This window comes from Sus scrofa, chromosome 9, assembly GCF_054392235.1.
Source record: "Sus scrofa isolate SSC_HxYL_T2T_F1_AM1 chromosome 9, Sscrofa_HxYL_maternal_Yorkshire_Landrace_v2.0, whole genome shotgun sequence".
Classification (NCBI taxonomy): Eukaryota; Metazoa; Chordata; class Mammalia; order Artiodactyla; family Suidae; genus Sus; species Sus scrofa.
Genome location: NC_139391.1, coordinates 26,548,922 through 26,570,385, shown reverse-complemented (window position 1 = coordinate 26,570,385; position 21,464 = coordinate 26,548,922). Strand labels below are relative to the sequence as shown.

General features: G+C 46.7%; 1 protein-coding gene and 1 long non-coding RNA gene across 3 annotated transcripts in view; one reads left to right on the top strand and one right to left on the bottom strand.

Moving 5' to 3' along the window:
* The window catches only part of LOC146399806 (uncharacterized), a 27,218-nt gene extending 7,509 nt beyond the window's left edge, over window positions 1-19,709 (top strand). The window contains exons 2-3 of the long non-coding RNA XR_014816722.1: window positions 15,195-15,247; window positions 16,609-19,709. This is a non-coding gene — a long non-coding RNA (uncharacterized LOC146399806). The remainder of the gene's footprint in view (window positions 1-15,194; window positions 15,248-16,608) is intronic.
* PANX1 (pannexin 1) overlaps window positions 16,747-21,464 on the bottom strand; it is a 49,532-nt gene continuing 44,814 nt past the window's right edge. For both annotated transcript variants that reach the window (XM_003482597.5, XM_084978341.1), the window contains one exon: window positions 16,747-21,464. In XM_003482597.5, the coding sequence (XP_003482645.2) occupies window positions 21,391-21,464 (74 nt within the window). In that variant the 3' untranslated portion in view covers window positions 16,747-21,390.

Here is a 21,464-nt window from a genome sequence, read left to right as displayed (position 1 = left end):
GTGCCTTCTGTGTGGCAGCTTCTCTCAAGCTCTCCCTCCCTCTCTTATCCTGAAGTCTCCCAAACTCATAAGCTCAACCCACACATGCTTCTTTTTTCCTTTTTTTTTTTTTTTTTTGCTTCTTTTTCTGGCTCCTCCTTTCCCCATCCCTCTCTGTCAGTGCAGAGGTGAAGACATGAGGCCCATCCACTTCTCTGCGTAGTTTCATTATCCATCATTCTGACCTAAATAATAGGGTCCCAGGAGCCAGCCAGCAAAACAGAACTCCCCTAGTGGGTGGAAGTGTGGGAGAGGCAGTGAAGATTCAGTCACTGATGATTGGTCTGTATTACTTACCTTATGAACTAATTCAGACACAGGCCTCCTTTTAAATTCAGGTTTGTTGATAACAGGCTTTTCTGCCATATGGGTAAACCCAGGACACGGCTCTTTAAACACACACACACAAACACACCCCTCTTTTAGCAGCTTTATAAATTGAACACCCCATACTGAGCCAGGCAAAATTGTTTGGAAAAAAACAACATGTAGCCCCAGAGACCTTGGGATTAGTTCTTTGCCCCGCAAGGACTTTTTTGGAATAGAAATGATGTGCTGTTGTTTCTCTTTGGCCTGAAGAATTACTTGCTACATCAGGAGCATGTGGTTTGCTCCCTACTGAAATGGAGCAGGACCTCCTGGGTGAAAGAGCCTTTTGGCATCCCACCCCCTACCTCTGCTTCTTGCTTGTAGGAAGGAACAAAAGCTTCGGCCTCCTAGACCTTCCCTGAGTTCCAAAGGGCAGATTCGAGCAGTCACTAATTAGGGAAGGGAAGGAAAGCAAAAACAAAGGAAAAGTAGTCAGGAAACAACAGCACAGTGATAAAACGGAGTCCTGAGTCTTCCTGAAGGGATATACAGAACACTCTGATACATATCTTCGAGCTGATCTAAAGGAACGAAAGCCCCCACGCAAGTGGAGGATGGTGACTCCATGCTGAGACTCCAGACCTGTCAGAACCAGAAAGCTGAGGATTATTGAGATTCCTAGAACTCCATCCTGTTACCTCATCACCAGCCAATCAGAAGAAAGCCATACACCCTGCAGCCATTACCCTAGATGTTCCCTTTAGAAATTCTTCCTTGAAAACCATCTAGGAGTTCCCACAGTTGACTCCACCATCAGCATTCTGGTCCTAGGACTGTCAGGCCTCCTATGAGCTGATGCTAATACACAAGGAGAAAAATGTCATACCCTCAGGAGCATTTCATTAGAGGTGGCGCTAGGTTTATTTGATTTGACTTTCGATTTTTGTTTGTTTGTTTGTGTTTGTGTTTGTTTTTGTTTTTGTTTTGCTTTTTAGGGCTGCACCCATGGCATATGAAAGTTCCCAGGCTAAGGGTCGAATCAGAGCTACAGCTGCCGGCCTGCATCACGACCACAACAACGAAGGATCTGAGCCTCCTCTGCCACCTACACCACAGCTCATGGCAATGCCAGATCCTTCACCCACTGAGTGAGGCCAGGGATCAAACCTGAAACCTTATGGTTCCTAGTCAGATTCGTTTCTGCTGCGCCACGACAGAAACTCCTTGACTTTCACTTTTTAATTTCCCCCAAACTCTGTGCTGTACTGGGCAAGGAGACCTAGACAGCCCAAGTGGCAAACTCAGATCCCTGCTGGGTCAGGTTAGCTCCTTATGTTTCTCAAGCATCCCAGGGCCCCCAGCAGGGCATTAGGCAAGGAGCTGCTTCCTGGCCCAGCAAGTGATCAGTTTCTTTGCCTGAAAAACAAGAGATTTAGAATGCAGCAGGGTTTTTCAAACTTGCAGATTTTCTTTCATAAGAAAAAAAAGGAAAGATCCCCAGTGTTAGTGGAAATATTTTTTTTGTTACATGATGCATTTTTCATATCTGTTTGTTTTCCTCTGTTAGACTGGGATCTACATTTTATACATTTTCGTATCCCTAGCCTACAAGACAATGCCTGGCACGTAGCAGACACTAAGACAACATTTGCAGAATAAATGTGTATTTGTATGAATGAATAAAGTGGTGGATGGATGAATAGATATCTGAATTATTTGGAAAGTTGATGAAGATGTGGGAATAATCTATGATGTGGCAGTAGATGATCTCTTGTGCCAAAGGATCAGGAGAAGAGAAAAAAATGGAACATAAAGACCTTATTCCATAGATGTGACAACATCATGAAGTCATTCATGAAGGAAGCAATGTCTCAAGTAGACTACATGTAAGGTTTATTCATTCAGTCAACATTTAATTAATAAGGATTCATTTTTTTTATGTACGAGTGCATGCTGGCACTGTGTTGGGAGCTTCAGAATCAGAAATGAGTAACACATAGTCTTTGCTGTTAAAAAGTTCACTGTTAGGAGGATAGATGAACATATAAACAGAACTATTACAATATAGAGAGTCTAGAACAGAATGTATCAATTAGTACAGGCAAGTTAATGCTGCTGTAACAAAGAAGCCCCAACTCTCAGTGTTTTTAATCAGTGGTGTTCACGCTATACATCCATGACCTTCACTTATGTTTTTTTCTGAATCCAGGACCCAGACTGACATAGTAGTCACTGCCTGGAACAGTGCTGGTTGACAGGGCAGAGGGAAAGGGAACCTGGAGTACTATTCATTAGCTCTTAATGATCACATCATTTTCACTCAGATTGATTGGTCAAAGTCACAAGATCTATTGATTAAAGACACTGAAAGTGGGGAATTATTTGTTAAAGCAGCATTAAGTGGCCTGTACAGATTGATACACTCTGTTTTAGACTCCGTCTGCAATAAGTGGTTTCAGCTTCACGGGAGATATGATGTTGACATTAGGGATCGCTACTGTTTACTGAAACATTTGTTCTGTGCCAGGGAGGTTTACTGCAGCTGGAAGAGTCAAGTGGGTAGCTCATTCACAAAGGACTGCACATTTAAACTATTGATGATATGCCCAAGAAGAGTATAATATAATCACAGAGATTTCCTGACAAAAGGATAGTCATTATACACACTTGGGTCTAATTTCTGGGCACAGACTCCTCAGACCCCTTGAATTAATGTTTTCTAGAATCCCTGTAATTATCTTACTTTGTGTTTGCGTACTAAACATGAAAATTGATTAAATGTACACATCTGAGTTCTTCATCAATTTATGTAACATTGTTTTGCTATCCATTTTCTATCCAAGAGCCTTAAAAAACGGAATAGCTTGAGCTCCTCTGGACCCAGGTGAGGCCCCTATGGGTACAGGGCACTCTGCCCTCCATCTCATCAGCATCGTTACATTCACCTTTCAAAGCAACTCAAAGGCACTGGTGTTATTACCTCAACTTTACAAATGAAGAAAAGGAGGTTGCTTAAACTTAAGCCTGATATGTGGAGGCACTGTGACTTGAACTCAGGTCTAACTTGGTGGGAATGAAAGCAACCATTATGGAGAACAGTATGGAGTTTCCTTTAAAAACTAAAATTAGGGAGTTCCCGTCGTAGTTCAGTGGTTAACAAATCCGACCAGGAACCATGAGGTTGCAGGTTCGATCCCTGGCCTTGCTCAGTGGGTTAAGGATCTGGCATTGCCCTGAGCTGTGGTGTAGGTCACAGACACGGCTCAGATCTGGGGTTGCTGTGGCTGTGGTGTAGGCCGGCGGCTACAGCTCTGATTAGACCCCTAGCCTGGGAACCTTCATATACCAGGGGAGCGGCCCTAGAAAAAGGAAAACAAAAAACAAACAAAAAAACCCTAAAATTAGAACTACCATATATATAATCAAGCAATCCCACTCCTAGGCATTTATCTGGAGAAAACCATAATTTGAAAAGATACATGCATCCCAGTGTTCATTGCAGCACTGTTTACAATAGCCAAGATGTAGAAGCAACCTAAAAGTCCACCTACAGAGGACTGGATAAAGATGTGGTACTTATATACAGTGGAATATTACTCAACCATAGAAAAGCATAAGATAATGCCATTTGCAGCAGCATAGATGGACCCAGAAATTATACTAAGTGAAGTAAGTCAGGGAAAGACAAATATCATATAAAATCACTAACATGCGAAATCTAATAGAAATGATACAATAGGACTTATAAAGCAGAAACAAACTCAAAGATCTCAAAACTAAACTTATGTTTATCAAAGAGGAGTGATGGGTAAATTAGGGAATTGGGACTGATATATGTGTACACACACACACACTACTGTGTATAAAATAGGGGGGTAATAAGGACCTATTGTATAGCACAGGGAAATTTACTCCTATACTGTATAGTAACCTATATGGGAAAAGAATCTGAAAAGGAATGAATGTATGTATATGTATAATTGACTTACTTTGCTGTACACCTGAAATTAACTTTGTAAGTCAACAATATGCCGATAAAATTTTTTAAAAAGAAAAGAAAAATGTATGTTTTATGACGCTCTTCACTTTCCTGGACAACTTAGTCCCAGACTCCTTAAGTGGGCAGAGCAAGGCAGGTGCCCATTGGGAAACGCAGCTGGATGAAGGATGTCTCACCATGGGCGAGGAGGGGCACCAACCCTCAGGATGTAACCGTGACTCCCACGCGAGTGGGGGAACGGGCTTGGGAGGTGGTGGGGGAGCCGTGAAGGCAGGACTTTCATTCCATGTGTTTCGGTCTTGTCTGATTTGGTTTTTGAAGTTAGTATATAATCATGCGTAGCTTGCATCATCTTTATTTATTTTTTTATTAAAAATAAAATAAGGGGGAGTAGAAACGGTCAGTGGCTGGGAAGGGGTGTGCAGGCGCTCAGGCTTGAGGACAGGAGCGGCGATGCCCAGCGGGGACGCGGTGAAGGGCATCCGTCTCCCCTGCGCCCACCCAGGCTTGCGCAGTCCTGGGGGCTGGGGTTCCCCGCGAAGTTTCTCCAGCCTCCGCTCCAAATGCTCGAAGGCTCACGCCCACGGGGCCATCTGGCTCCTCTTTGGGGGCTCTCTGAGTCAGGGATATTCCTGAGTACTTTTGAAAACCCTACGTCATTCTCACAATACTCCCCTGTCTTCGCTGCCACTCACGTGGCGCCCAGAGACAAAACCCGGGGATGAAGAGTGGGCTTCCGGGCTCCTCATGGAAAAGGCGGAGGGGCTTTTCCGGTCTTTGCAATCACTTTCCAGGAGGCTTTCCCAGCCCGAGGTCCCACTATCCGATGCTGTGAAGAAACTCAGCGTGAGACCTTGGCACTTAGCTATAAAAGAGGGAGTTTCTTCTTGAAGGAAGAAAAACAGCGACTGTTTGAAGAGCTCCTATCAGCGCCAAGTGCATTGTCTCACTGAATCCTCCCAGCAGCCCTGAAAGGGAGACATCAGTACAGAGAAAAACCTTTTAAATGACTTCAGCACTGTTATCCCTTGTACTAGAGCTCAAGTGCCACGCCAGATTTCTGATCAAATACCCAAAGTGAACTTTCCCAATATGCCACAGTACCTTCTGTAATGCTCTAATAGCTTGGGACTTTCTGGTTTTCAAACATGGTTTACTTTGTGAACAAAGAAAAGGCAAAGTCTCTTTAAAAAGTATTTTCTGGAGTCCCTGCTCTGGCTCAAGGGGCTGTGTCTTTGGAGCACTGGGACATAGGTTCGATCCCCACCCCTGGTGTGCTGGGCTAAAGATCCAATATTGCCACAGATGCTGGTGTAGGTTGCAGCTGCAGCTGGGGTCTGATCCCTGGCCCAGGAACTCCATTTGCTGGGGGGAAGCCAAAAAGGGAAAAAAAAAAAAAGTGTTTTCTATGTGCTCACACTGTGTTTGGTACCTGTCTTTAGACAATCTCTTTCATCTACCCCAAACACCGCAACAGATGTTGCAGAGGAGGGAACCAAGGCCCATTGGGGCCAGGAACCAGTCACACAGCAGTCATTGTGCAGCCCAGAGACAGAAACCAGGCATCTTGGCTTGAGTACCCTTCCCTTAACCACATGACTATGTCTTTCACCCCGAAACCAAGGGAGTCTCCTCAATGGAGTGTGAAGATTTAGTGAGTGACTATATATTTTTAATGCCACAGGGGCTAAACAAATATGAATTCCCTTCTTCTGTCCGGGTTCCCGTGGTCCAGTGGGGGACAGTCTGGGGGAGGAGTTAGATCCAGGGCACAGGGGTTAGACGTCAGCGGGGTTTCATTGGAGCCCCTCCTTGGGCAGAGGGCTCCGAGAGGTGAAATGGCAGATGGAATGAAGACTCCCTCCCCTCCCGTTTGGTAACCATCCTTCCCAGGAAATGCCATGAAGTCGAAGCCTATTGGTTGATTCAACTTTGTATCCCCCCATCCGCCATCGGTCCCTGTAGGAGTTGGAAAAGCCTTTGTTGAATGAATGAATGAGGGAATGAATGAAGCCAGTCTCAATGTGCAGCTGAGTGGAGTTTGAAGCCATGAAGACTTTGGCCTCATACAAGCTTTGCATCTGGGGAAAAGCCCACCATCTTTGGCTCCCTGCCTAAACCTGATCAGTGCTCAGGGGTGACTCACCCGCTTGGTAGGAAGCCCAGTTCCCCAGCTGATGTGCTGTATAAAGATTGCCTCGGGGCCAAGCGGGGGATGAGCCACCTGGCCTAGTCGGCAGGCAGGCCGGGAAGCAGGCGCAGTACAATGGAAAGATCCCTGGGCTCAGCATCCAGCAACTGGGGTCTTACCTTCTCAGCCTTCTCCTATCTCTGGCCCCTCCTAACTTTGGCTCTAGAAGGAAGGAGAGGACCAGATGCAGTCTGACTCCAGGGCTTATCCAGCAGAAAGACAGACGGAGATGGGGCTGACTTCACAGGCAGGGGGAATCATTCCCTAAGCTGGTGTCCGTCTTCAGCAGGAGCTCAGAATCAGCCTCTGGGAAATAAGACCTGACATTTACTGAGCTAGTGCCTTGCTGTGCTGCACTGTTCTTGCTCTTGCAGAAATGCACGTAAAACTCCTTGTGCTGTTCTGTGGGCTCCTCAAACAAGCTTGTGCAGAACATGCTTCAGCAATAAAAAGGAACAAACTACCGACATATACAATTTCTTGGATGGCATTTTGCCGAGTGAAAATAGGCCAATTCAAAAGATGACATGCGGTGTGGACAAAGCATGCTGCCTGTCATTTCTATAAACAAAGGGTGTCCTGGCCCGAAAGCCATCAGCCATTGCAGCTGTCCCTGGGTGCACCCTGAGGAAAATTCAGGAAGGAGAAAAACAGGACACTGGCCCTAGAAAAGTTCAGATGCATATCAAAGAAAAATTTCAATGAGCCCAAACCCCAGCCTCTTCCTGTACATAGAAAAGCACTAAAATCATTCACTTGAGATGTCTGGCTTTTTGTGATAGCCGTAAGCTTTTGAAATTTGACCACGTGTGGTTGTTTTCTTTCCAGCAAAAAACTCCTGGCTATCCTGGCTCCTCCCTTATCTCTGAGAACTGTCCCTCAGAGTTGCCTGAGAGCTGCCATCCCTGGCTAGAGTCCTCAGTAAGATCTCCGAATAAACCATCATTCTTAACAGTTAGGTTGTGGTTTTGTTCTCTTTTTTTTGGTCAACAGCTGTATGATTCCATTTACGTAGCATTCTAGAAATGACAGAATTATAGAGGTGGAAACTTGGTTGCCAGAGGCGAGGGCTGGGTCTGTGGGGGCCTGAGTATATAAGCTCACGTGAAGGAGTCTCTTTCAGGGATGGCGCTCTTCCTTTGCGTGATTGTGGTGGTGATCACACACACACTTTGAGGAAATTGCATAGAACTGTGTGTGCGCACATGTACGCACACACACACACACAGAAATGCACGTAAAACTGGTGAAAGCTGAATAAAGGCCATGCCTTGTACCAAAGTCAATTTCCTGACTTTGATACTATACTATAATTATGGAGGATGTTATCATTAGGGAAAGCTGGGGGAGTAGAGGGGACCCCTGTACTATTTTTGCAATTTCCTATGGATCTATAATTATTTCCAAATTAAAAGTTAAACAACAAAAAAAAAGCCTGTGAGGTATTATTATCCCATTCTACAGATGAAAGACCTGAGGCTCACTGAGGTCCTATAGTTCTGACTGAGCAGGAAAGTAAGGATTTTCTTCCCCCTTAGGGCCACACCTGCAGCATATGGAGGTTCCCAAGCTAGGGGTCCAGTCGGAGCTACAACTGCCAGCCTATACCACAGCCACAGCAATGCCAGATTCAGGCCATATCTGCAGCCTACACCACAGCTCACAGCAACCCCAGATCCTTAACCCACTGAGCAAGGCCAGGGAACCCGCAACCTCGTGGTTCCTGGTCGGATTTGTTTCCGCTGTGCCATAACGGGAACTCCAGGAAGGTAAGGATTTGATTCCACTTCTCTGACTCCAGAATTGCAAGCTTCTCCTCCACCACAGGGCCCTGAGTGTGGAAAGGGAGCTGTCAGAAGCTGGCCCATCCCATCCCAGGTTCCTCTCCACTTCTGGCTTCAGAGGTTTCTCTGTGGAGCTGTCCAGTGCCTGGTCCTGCCAAGGTGGCCCAGGGAGTACTCCTTCCTCCAGGGGTCAGTGAGCGGCTGGGACGTAGCCAGCTCATCCGTGGGCAAAGCCTTTTGGAAGGACTCTGCCGTGCGCTCTCATCATCCTTCTTTCCCTTCGTCTTTGAGGCCTTGGTTGAAGGAGAAAGAATGACCCCAAGCACCCACAGGTTGATTGGGCTCAGAGGGGTGCAAAACACATCTTCACCCGCATTTCTCTCTCCCTCCGGTCTCACTTCATCTGGGTCTGCTGGCACTGGCCGGATTGAGTTGGGCCGGGGAGGTCTACTCTGCTGCTGACCTCAGGTTCTGCTACGTGCCAATACTCGAGAGACAAGTGCAGGTAGGAACAGAAAGCGTGTTTTCTCCAGAAGGCTGGCCACCTGGGGAGAAGGCATGGACTCACATCCAAGAACCAACTGCAAAGATTCTGCTCATCCATGAGAGTTTTCGAAGGGAGAATCACTCGGAGAGGGAGTCAGAGTCTTTCTTATGTTTCACTGCGTGTACAGACTTTCTTCTGATCAGTTGGAGGTAACGGGGCAGTGTTCCAGGAAACTTGTGCTCAGCCTAAAGTCACAATCCTCCACCTTCATGAGGGCCTTAATTCCTACCGAAGAACTCAAAGGGGTTTTGCTCTGTCTGTTCCTTGAGGAGGAACCAGGACTTGCCCCAGGGCTGCACTATCATTCTCGGCGGCTCCTCCTTAGTTTCTGCATTCCCTCCCTTTCTGGATAAGCGACTCTTCGGATCTGCCTGTTGGAACTCAGGGGCGGTCAGGAGGCTGAATGAAGCCTGTTTCCTACAAACAAGAAACGAGGGACACAAGGGATCTGTACTGGGAGGCTCACAGAGTCCTGCAACGTTTCATTATGAAGACACTAAGGCAGGACGCCTGAGTTTAACAGAACAAAGGAGGAGGAGAACAAAGACAAGAAGCAAACAACAAACCAAATAACAATTAAGGCAAGTGCGTGTGGGGTGTGGGAGAGTTCCCTTATGGCACAGTGGGTTAAGGATCCACTGTGGTCACTGAGGTGGCTCAGGTGGCTGCTGTGGCATGGGTTCAATCCCTGGCCTGGGAACTTCCACAGGCTGTGGGCACAACCAAAAAAAGAAAAAAAGAGAATGCATGGGGGAGCAGCCACCACGCTTACTCAGATTAAAGCTGCTGCAGCCACAAATTGGCACTTGTCATCTATCTCCGCAAGGGTTAGATCTGAGCTGCTGCAGCTGCTGACCTTCCACACCCCCTGAAAGAAGTTTAGGGTGAAGATTAATAATGGGGCCCTCTGTGCTCCGGTAAAAACTGGCAGAACAGGGCTTCAGAGAGTATTTCCAGAAGATTTTATGAGCCCAATTCTTGCATCTCCTAATACTTAGAACAGTATTAAAATCACTCATGGTGATGTCTGCTCCTTGTGACTAGCAGCAAGCCTCTACCAAAATGTGTGCTTGACTGCATGTACCCCACCCTCTTAACTAAAATCCCATATAACACTAACCTTCCCTCCTACCTCTTTGGAGAAGTTTCACAGAGCTCTCTGAAATGCTGCTTCCTGGGCTGCAGTCCTCCTTTTTTTTTTTTTTTTTTCTTTTGTTCTTTTAGGGCCACATCAGCAGCATATGGAGGTCCCCAGGCTAGGGGTCTCACCTACGCCAGAGCCACAGCAACGCCAGATCCAAGCCATGTCTGCAACCTACACCACAACTCATGGCAATGCCAGATCCTTAACCCACTGAGCAAGGCCAGGGATCGAACCCGCAACCTCATGGTTCCTAGTCGGCTTCAGTTCCGTTGTACCACGAGGGGAACTCCTGCAGTCCTCATTTTGCCCCAAATAAAACTTAACTCACAACTCTCGCATTATGCCTTTATTTTATTTATTTATTTTATTTTATTTTATTTTATTTTATTTTATTTTGGTCTACAAAAGGAAGGCGCTATTTAATGGGCATCTCCTTGTGAGCAGGTGGTATGTACACCTAGACTTGCTGTGTTTCAGAGAACAGAGAATATGCTTCCAGTTCTCTCTGACAAAAGGGACAGACGATATTCAGAAAAGGAGTTGGACTTTAAAGGAAGAGAGCATGAGGCCAAAGGGAAGACATTAGCAAAGACACATGCTATTAACGTGTGGGCCATCACATGGGCGCGGATGTGGGTGAAACACTCTGTTTTGACCTGCTCGGTCCAATATGGTAGCCACTGGCCACATGTGACCCTTGAGTGGGTTGAGTGAGGCTAGTCAGAAATGAAGGGGGCTGTAAGGGTGAAATAGACACTGGACTTCAAGACTTAGTTCCCCTAATGTGCACTATCTCCATATTTCTCATGTTGATTACATGTTGAAATAATGAGAATTTGGATATATTGGGTTAGTTAAAATAATTACTAACATTGATTTCACCTGCTCATTTTACTGTTTTAATGCAGCTCCTGGAAAATTTTAAATTATTTATGACGCCCTCATCCTATTCTTTTGGGCAGCCTGTCTAGACTTTCCTTATTCTGTGTAATGCTTACTCTTTTTCTTTTTTCTGCTCCCATTTACAGTAGCCATAGTTTGGGGCAATTTTTTTCTCCTTTCTTTAAAAAATGCAGCCTTCTTTATCTCAAGGGGTGATAATTTATTAAGTACTTTAAGATTTGGTAAGAGCCTCAAGGGCGCCTTGCTGAACAATGCTTCCCTTGTAACAGACAGTTTTAATATTCACAATGAACACACGCCCGCATGCATGAATGTTAAAATCTTTCTGGGTCCCTTTACCTCTGAAATCACCACCAGAACCTTTCCTTTTCCATCCCCTTCTGTTTCCACGGAAGCTCAGGCTTTATCTGGACTCTTGGCCTCCTGAGGTGACATGAATTACATTCCTGGGGATTTGGAAGGGTGCTTTTTTTTTTGGTCTTTTTATAGCCGAACCCTCGGCATGCAGAGGTTCCCAGGCTAGGGGTCGAATCAGAGCTACAGTTGCCGGCCTACACCACAGCCACAGCAACTCGGGATCTGAGCCACATCTGCAATCTATACCACAGCTCATGGCATCGCCTGACCCTTAACCCACTGAGCAAGGCCAGGGATGGCACCTGTGTCCTCATGGCTACTAGTCAGGTTCATTGCCGCTGAGCCACAACGGGAATTCCTGGAAGTGATTTTTGATAGCACTTTAGCTTCTCTGGTTTTTCTATTCCTCCTGAGAAAAGACACATTGAAACGCTGAGCAGGGTTCTTAGAAAACAGATCTTGATTTTCCTTCATTCACAGGATTTGATTTGCTTCTGCTCTCCTGGAGGGGTCTGTAGTTTCCAGAGAACCACCGAGGATTTGGAGGGCTTTTGTTCCTTCTCTTGCACTCTCTCTCTCTCTCCTTTTTTTTTTTTTTTTTTTTTTTTTTTTTTAGGACTGCACCTGCGGCACATGGAAATTTCCAGGCTAGGGGCTGAATCAGATCCACAGCTCACAGCAACGCCAGATCCTTAACCCACTGAGGGAGGCCAGGGATTGAACCCACATCCTCATGGATAGTCAGGTTCCTTACCACTGAACCACAAGGGAAACTCCCTTCTCTCTCTCTCTCTTTTTTTTCTTGCTTTTTAGGGCCTCGCCTGTAGCATATGGAAGTGTGGAAGTTTCCAGGCTTGGGGTCAAATTGGAGCACAACTGCCAACCCACGCCACAGCCACAGCAATGCAGAATCTGAGCCACATTTGCAAACTACACCACAGCTCATGGCAACGCTGGATCCCCAACCCACTAAGCGTAGCCAGGGATCAAACCTGCATCCTCACAGATACTAGTCAGATTCGTTTCCACTGCACCACAACAGAAACTCTCTCAATTTTTAAAAATCTCACTTTCAAGAAGGTGAATGGGAACACTGAACTTCCTTGAGAGGAGAAGAGGTAGAACGGAACTAATGCATTCTCCATTCTGCAGTTCGCTACTGTAATTTGTTTTTATCAAGAGAAACACAGAGCTCCTGGCCCAGGTCAGCAGCCTCCAGCATCGTTCCTAGGTTCTGCCCCCACCCCTGAGTGATCAGGGTGGTGGTTGTGGCGCAGGGGAAGCAGCATAGACTAAGTCTCTTTCCTGGCTGGGCACACATCATAAACAGCGGGTGTCGCCATTCTTTTACTCCAACGGCATCCGTGTTTAAATACAGTGGTGCACGTTAGATCCCTTATGTGTGGTCAGATCACCCAAGATGGCTGTTCTCTTGCTCTCCCTGCCCCACCACACCTTACTCACCTGACCGACCTTCCCTCTTAATCGTGGAGCCTCATCAGTAAATGCCTGTGTACTTGTCCCCAGCCCCAGTGATTAGTGATTGTTCTGATCTTTATTATTTATTTATTTATTGGTCTTTTTGCCTTTTTTAGGGCTGCTCCCCCGGCACATGGAGTTTCCAGGCTAGGGGTCTAATCAGAGCTGTAGCCACTGGCCTACACCAGAGCCACAGCAACGTGGGATCCGAGCCGTGTCTGCGACCTACAGCATAGCTCATGGCAACACTGGATCATTAACCCACTGATCAAGGCGAGGGATTGAACCCGCAACCTCACGGTTCCTAGTCGGATTCGTTAACCACTGCGCCACGACGGGAACTCCTGTTCTAATCTTTAGATCAGAACTATCTTTGCTGTGATATCAAAGGGACAGGCGGTGAGGGGTGTGCCCCTCTGCTGGTTTCCCAGGTAACTGATGAGCCAGCCTGACGTTCATTCCCCCGATAACTGGTAGCCTCCCTCTCCTCTGGGTAGTGAAGCCTGCACCATGTCCTGCTCTCCATCTCTGGCACAAGGATAGGGTGTCACTGCAGGGCCCTGCTTCAGACACTTAAGTTCCCCATCCATGAAACCACTGAGGTCTCTGTCGCTGACTCCAGGGTCTTTCTTCAGTATTGAGGTTGGGCAAGGATAGAGCTTAGAAAAAGAAATGAGGCTGCTCGGACATCAGTTAGACTGGGTGCAGATGGAGAAGCCACCATCCGGGAAAGTTCCTTACATGTGTTTCAGAAAGGTTCCCAGTTCAGCCCTCAGCCACTAAAGTGAGAGAAGGGAACAGAGGATGTCTTGTACATGGCACCTTAAACTGGGCAAAACAGAGGGAGTGCTGGTGGAGACGGACAATGGGTTGGGCCAGGGGGAGGGGACCATTCCCTTTTGATCTGATGCTCTCGTCCACACGAGGCATTCTCAGAAGATACTCATGGCCAATATGAGAGTATAAATATTTCCTTAGGGTCTGGGTGTCAGGCCTTGGACTCGGTAATGGGGATACAGGAATGAGGAAAGCACCAGTCCAGCCTTCAAGGGGCTCCCTGGCTGGTGGGAGTCAGAGGAGAAAGCCATGCGGTACTGCAGTGCGCTGAGCACCGGGGCAGTGTGCTATCGTGTTGCACGAGAGGGATGTCTGAATGGGGGTTAGGGGAGCAGAGAGATCACAAGAGCTTCCAGCAGGAGACGCTGGAGTTTTTTTTCCTTACTGTGCTAAAATACACATAATATAAAAGTTATCATCTTAACCATTTTTAAGTGTCAGTTCAGCAGTACTAAGTGCATACGCATTGTTATGCAACCAGTCTCCAGAACTCTTTTCATCTTGCAAAACTGAAACTCTACCTACTAAGCAATAATTCTCTATTCTCTTCTTCTATCCCTGGCAACCACCACGCTACTTTCTGTCTCTATGAATCTCACCTCGTACACGTGGGATCATACCTATTTGTCTCTTTTGTGACTGGCTTATTTCACTGCACACAATGCCCTAAAAGCTTCAACCATGTGGTGGCACCTTTTTTAAAGAAGGTATTATGTACCGTATATCCTCTATCTGTTCATCCATCGATGGACATTTTGCTTCCACCTTTTGGCTGTTGTGACTAATGGTGCTATGAATATAGGTGTACAACAATCTTTTTTAAAACCCTACTTTCGGAGTTCCTGTCGTGGCGCAGTGGTTAACGAATCCGACTGGGAACCATGAGGTTTCGGGTTCGGTCCCTGCCCTTGCTCAGTGGGTTAACGATCCGGCGTTGCCGTGAGCTGTGGTGTAGGTTGCAGACACGGCTTGGATCCAGTGTTGCTGTGGCTCTGACGTAGGCCAGCAGCTACAGCTCCGATTCGACCCCTAGCCTGGGAACCTCCATATGCCACGGGAGCAAAAAGAAATAGCAAAAAGACAAAAAAAAAACCCACAAAAACCCTACTTTCACTTCTTTTGGGTTTTCTACATCCTGCTATTGACAGAACTCCCCCCAAATTAGGGTGTCTCCCCCAAATTCATGTGTTGAAGCCCTAACCCCAAATGTGACTGTAACTGGAGACAGAGTCTTTGGGAGGTAATTAAGGTTAAATGAGGTCATAAGGGTGGGATTCTAATCCCATAGGACGGCAGTCTTCTAAGAAGAGAGATACGCCCCCTCAGCACATATGCAGGCACCAAGGAAAGACATAATAAGAAGGCAGCTGTCTGCAAGCCAGGAAGAGGCCTCACCAGCAACCAAATTGGCTGGAGCCTCAATCTTGGACTTCTAGCCTCCAGAATTCTGAGAAAATAAATGTCTGTGGTTCAACCCTCCCAGCCTGTGGCATTTTGTCACGGCAGCCTGAGCTGACCAATACATACCCAGACATGGAATAGCTAGATCATGCGCAATCCTACACTTGATATTTTTTTGAGCACCTACCATACTTTTTCTACAGTGCCTGCGCCATTTCGCATTCCCACCCACACGGAGCTGACGTCTGAATAGAAGGTAAGAGGGGGTTGGGACAGAGGAGAAATCTTGAGGAAGCAGAAAGGCCTTTAGTCCATGTGGCCACATCAAAGACGGGAGGAAGGGGGGCAGGAACGAGCCTGAAGCAGTAGGCAGGAGGTGGGACCTTGCGTGGCCTAAATTGCCAGTTTGCTCTCTATCCTGAAATCCATGGAAAGTCCTGAGGGATTTGTAAGTGGTGGGGGTGGTGGGGTTGGGGGGAGGTTGGTATAATTAGATCTGCTTCCCAAGACGCCCACTCACAGGAGCATAGATGGTGCGTTCAACACAGTAAGACTGTTAGAGGAATTCAGGGAAGCAGTGACAAGAGCCCCAAAGACAGCACTGGGGATGGAGGGGGGGCTCAGAAGGGTGTGGAGGAGAATAAACCACAGGCTCGGAGACAGAGAGGCTGGGGTTTCAGATAACTTCCCAGACAGGTGGACCCTAAGGTGGCCCTGTGATTCCTCGGATGTTCACACCCTGTGCCAATTCCTCTCCAAGTGGGCCAGCACCTGTGACTCACTGCTGGGCAACAGAACAGTGCAAAGGTGAAGGGATTTTGCAGATGAAATTCAGCTCATGAAGTGGGTCATTTGGAGTTAATCAAATGGGAGAGCATTCTGAGAGTATCATGTGTATTTAAAACCCTTGAAAGAGGGACCAGGCCCTTCCTGAGGTGAAAGATATTTCTATAGGCTTGATGACATAAACAGTCATGTTGGAGAAACCCACGAGCCAGGCCCCTTTGGGCGAAATGGTCAGAAAAAGCCGTCAGGCAATCGAATTCTGCCAATAACCCAAGGGAGCTTGGAAGTGGCTCCCTCCCCAGTAGCGTCTCCGGATGAGAGCGCAGCCCCGTCCACACCTTGACTGCAGCCGTGTCAGATCCTGGGCAGGGGACCCAGCTCAGTCACTCCTGAATCCTAACCCAGAAAACCCCAAAATAAATATGGGTTGTTTTAAGATGCCATGTTTGTGGTAAAGTGTTATGGAGAAATAGACAACTACTCCAATGTCCAAGATTGCTGGGGGTGCCACCTTAAGAAAGATCTGGGGAGCCGGAGGAAGTCATAACTACCACTGCACATATGGAGTACTCACTATCCAGCAGGCACTGTGTTAAGATTTCGTGTAGCTCTGACTTACTACCCACAACAGTCAATTGTGCTAATTGACTATTGTACAAAGGCGTCCCCTTCTTGAGAGAGGGAGGCAGGCCAACCCACATTGAGCAGCAGACGGCCTCTACCCCTTCCTCTCCGAGTCCAGGCAAACAATCCCCAATCAGAAAGCATGTGATTTCTGCCTTAGAAATTCCAGAATCTGGGGGCCCATAATCAAGGACTGTTTTCCTTTAGTTTCTGCCAGCTGGATTTTTCGTTGTGTGCCATGAAGCCTACTGAATTTTATGTATCCAGCAGAGGAATGAGGCTCAAGACACTGCAGACTCGTCTTCCATTACACCTTCCCCGAAGAGAGAGACATATTAAGACACATTTTTCATCACTCAGAGACATTTTATTTAGGTGGACCCAACACGGCCAAACAAAAACACTGTTTCACTTTGATCTGTAGACACCGCAGCCTGAATGTTCACCCTTCTCAACCCTCCTTTGAGGAAGTCAGCGTGGCCGGAATGTCGAAACTGGACAGTTGACTTGGGTGGAACTATGAAGTCTAACAGGGATAACCACCCAAATGCAGAGCTGGTGAGGTTCTTGTGCTTTTTCGAAGGTCATTTTCTAAGACCATAATTGGTTCTTATCCTTCAGTCTCTGTGGAACAGAAACCAATCGTTCTTCCCAAAGGACACAGCAAAAAGGACATACATACTTTTCTTAAATGTTTTGAAGAAATGTAGTCACTTAAAAAGAATTTATGCCGAAAACACCACCTTAGAGAATGCCACTGAACTGGAGTTTCGGGTGTTTGAAAAAAGGCACCTTACTAAAGAGGAGCTGATGGCTTTGGATTCTGCAGGAAACTTGTGACACTGCGGAAGCTCCCTCCTCTGGTGGGGCAGGGGGAAAGCACTCAAGGCTTGAGAAACTTAGAACTTGCAGGAACTTGAAGACCCGTGACGGATCAAACCACATGCTTTAAGGGACAAAGTGTTTTTAGAGCTAAAAAGAGAACCCAGAAACACAATACATTTCATCTACTGCAGGCAGAACAAACCAATCACGGATTCACATCTATCACATTCCACAAATGACACAAGAGCATCTTTGCCAGGCTTTTTTTTTAAAGGTTTCACTTTGCTGGGGAAAAACAGGGCTAAAATGCCAATGCCTGCCTAGGAGGAGCCATCTCATCTTAGTGGCCTCAGAGGAAGCCTCAATTATGCATCACTGCACATGTCAATCAACCTCCCTTTTCAAGAGGTTATTCTGGGAAATTACCAAGGCCAGGACCTTTCTAATTTCAATTGCCCTCATCATTAAGAGGCAACAGTGAACTTGTATTGGACTTGGAAAATGATCACAACTTACTCTATAAAAAGCTCAGCAGCTGTCACTACTTACATGTGGAAACCTTGTCATTACCAGCACTATTCCTCTCTCCAAGAGGCTGAGCCCCCCGCCCGGTCCTACAAAGGACCACTTGGGTTGTAAAATCAAACCACAGTTGCCAACACACCAGGATTTATTCTAATGGCACGTTCATTTGTTCAAATATTTACAGAATGCCTATTACATGCCTGTCACTGTTTTTCAGAGGCTTGCGATACAGCAGTGGATTGCAAACTCTCACCCTCAGAGATCTTCAGTGTATCCCAGAGAGAAGCAAAAGAAGCCAACATGGTTGCATTTAAAAAGCTGTGCAATCATCCACCTTTAAGAGACAAACTAGTTCTCATGGGAACAAGGCTCCTGGTATCCATCCCACCCACCCCCCAACCCCCACCCCTTAGCTCATTCTTGGATAGGAGAGGGTCCTCAGAACAGGAAACCTCCACAAGAGAAAGGAACATGCAACAGGATCCGCCCTATGACGGGATGTTTCCAGCTGTCTCCCAGGATGACGACAAAGCAGGACTGAGCATCTTACAGGTCAGGTGTGTGCCTATCCTCCTTGCCTTCCAGGGAGGCCAGCTGCACAGGGACAATGACTTGGGTCTGGGATAAAATCATGCCTGGTGGCCAGAGTGGGAAGAGCGGTCGATGCTGGCTGCCTGATTGCTCCAAGCTTACCACCAGCCACTCACTCGCTCTCTTAATTGACTTTTTCAGTCTGACTCGAGAAAATGACGTTACTCAAAAGGGACAATTCACTCAAAAGTGTGCAAACATGGTTTCACTAAGTAAATATCCAGTGGAGACTTAGTGCTGGAGGCAGCAGCTCTCCGCAAGGGCCACGGGAGCCTCCCTGCGGCTTGGCCCCGGCGATCAGAACACAGCTCCTTAAGCTGGGGCATGCGGATCACAATGACCCCGGAGGTTTTATTTAGTGTTGTGTATATATCTGAGGAGAGGCTCTACAGCAATAAGAAATATATTTACAAGGGGGCATGTAACTTCTCCAAAGTTTAAAAACTGCTGTATCAGAGGGTCTCTGCCTGTCCCCTGGTAAAATGAGACATGGACACTGCTGTCACAATGATCCCAGCCACAACACTGGGTTACGAGGCTGGCTTCGAGGCTTTGCAGTGGGTTATTAGGAAGACACAGCCACAGAGTGACGGTCTACTGGCAGTAGCCATTTAGGATCTGTTTGTCCCCTTTAATGAAGCCATGGCTGACCCCTCATTCTGGGGAGAGAATGGATATGTGTATATGCACGACGGGCCAGTCTGCTGTACAGCACAAATGATCACAACCTTGTCAATTAACTTCAAGAAAACTTGGAAAAAAAGTAATCCTCCCTCTAAGAGAGCAGTGAACAGAGGACTGAACTTTCCTAATGACACGTCGTCGCCAGCAAAAAGGTATGACCAGACACCCACATCAGCCTCCTGGAGCCACGACTATTCGTGGACGCTGTCATGTCCCCACAGGCCTGTGTTCTCCACACCCTGCAAGACAAGGTACAAAAGGGGACGGGAGCGCTTCCTCTTCAAAATCACTGTCTGTGTGATTGTTTTATTCAAGCTCCAGACCAGGGGATCCGTGGCCAAAGAACCTCTGGGAAAACTGTAACTTGAGACTTTCCAAAGCTTCTTCGACAGAAACGATGAGAAAGGTAAGGCATTATGGTGTCTCCCAAGAGGGCAGAGCCTGTGTGGAAGGGCCTTCACTGTGGCCCTTTTTCTGGAAGGGCCTTCACTGTGGTTAGTCTTCCTCTTGGAACCTCTGTCTTCACTGCCTTTTACGAGACCCTGAATGCCTCAAAGATGGGGACCTGGCGTGACATCTGGCACATCACAGATGCTACTGCAGCTCAGAGAGTAGGGATGCAGAAGACGCACAGAGGTTATGGGCTCCAATTCTATTCATTCTAATTAAAGAATTACCTGTGACTGGGTTTAGAGAGTTCCTGGTCTCCTAAAATAATGTATCCACTTTTAGCACTCCACACTACAAATTAGGGACAGCCTATAGAGAAGCTGAGGCTTTGGGGGATAGGAAAAAAAGAAGAGAAAAATATATTTCAGATACGATGATATAAAAATGGTGCAAAATTGACTATTTAGGTTATTGACATTTCAAAGTCACACTACCATTCGATGGTAATAAATATCACGCAGTAAGAATAATTTAAAACACCGATTGCACCTGGCTATTTATCCTTAGCTTTTCATCTCAGAAACCATCACAGAAGCACAAATAAAACTCTGCTTTTGTGAATATTCTGAGGGGCAGAGGCAGCTTATGTAATTAGATTAGGTAAACAATAATTAGATCAGGCAAACAACTGTCCTCACAGCCATATATCACCTTTGAGGCTCCTAAGGATTATTCACCAGCAATGAATTATTAACTAAGAAAAAAAACAGCGAGGTCCACAGATGTCATTTTTAAGAATTTTGTATAAAATGTAAACACAGGATCCATTTACACGATCGGAATTAGAATAAGTTTTTTGATATTCTAAGTCGGCCTTAAATGTTTCTGAATGAATGCTTGGGTGTCATGCCACAGACCCGTCTGTAACATCCATTCTCTGATTCCCATCAATGCCAGAATGCTCTTTGCACATGGCCTCGATTCTGACATCATACAACTCTAAGTTAAAATGAGTTTTTGAAACATGTTCTTCAACATAAATAAAACACACTGCGAAGGTGTTCTGGCTCCGAGCACCCGTAGGGCAGATGTCATTCACACGTTCGGATCCCGAGGGGCAAAACGTCCTGCACTTGAAGCCTCTGCGTTCTGTGAAGTTAGGTAACAGCCCGTCTCGTAAGCTTCTGATAAGCAAGGAACACTCTGCTGACCACCTCTTCCAAAGCAACTGGATTAACCTGTTCTGAATACTCAGCTCTCCCCACCAGGCTCTGTCAGAGCATCCCTTCCTCTATGGAAGTCACAATGGAAGATCCTTTGGACGCTGTCTTACTAAAGAAGCTCGCAGTCAGAGCAGTGCTCGAGTCTGCTGCCCTTCGCAGCGGAAGGCATCACACAGGAGTTGGAGGATTTCAGTGGGCCGAGGATAACGGCAGCAGGTCAAGAGCCTGGTCTCGGAGAACCGAGGCTCCGGCAACCCTCCTGACGGCCAAGGCCTCCCGAAGCAGGTCCACCCGTGGCTCCGCAGTCAGCCAGGGAAGGTTTCCTTGTCCCGGAGTCATTAGGGCACAGAGAGGAGATTCATATTACATTGTTCCCCCAACTTGTTTATTATTGTTTCCTACCTGACTTGGTTTTTCTTATTTCCTAAAATAAAACAAACAAGCTTCCCAAGTCCTTGCAGCCCAGTAGCTCTGAGGTTTGCTGCGCCATCGTACAGAAAGGTGTTTCTCGGAGGCTCTAAAAGGGCTACTGCGCTCACTTGGATTAGTCTTTCTACTTTCCGTCTGATGAGGAATTACGCATCTCCACCTGCTGTGGCTTAAAGATCTCCACGTTGCCTCGTGGGAAGTTCACCAACCACCCTTCCGCAGTGTCCCGTTGCCCATCACTTTTATCAGAGACTCAGTAAGTTCTGCTCAGTATCTCTGCTGAGAACCAGGACTGCAAACCCTGGTTCATGGAGAAAAAGCATCAGCAAGAAGTATCGAGAAGCCTCTGTCGAGCATTCTTCTCTCCATCCTTTGTTTCACTGTGTACATTCAAAT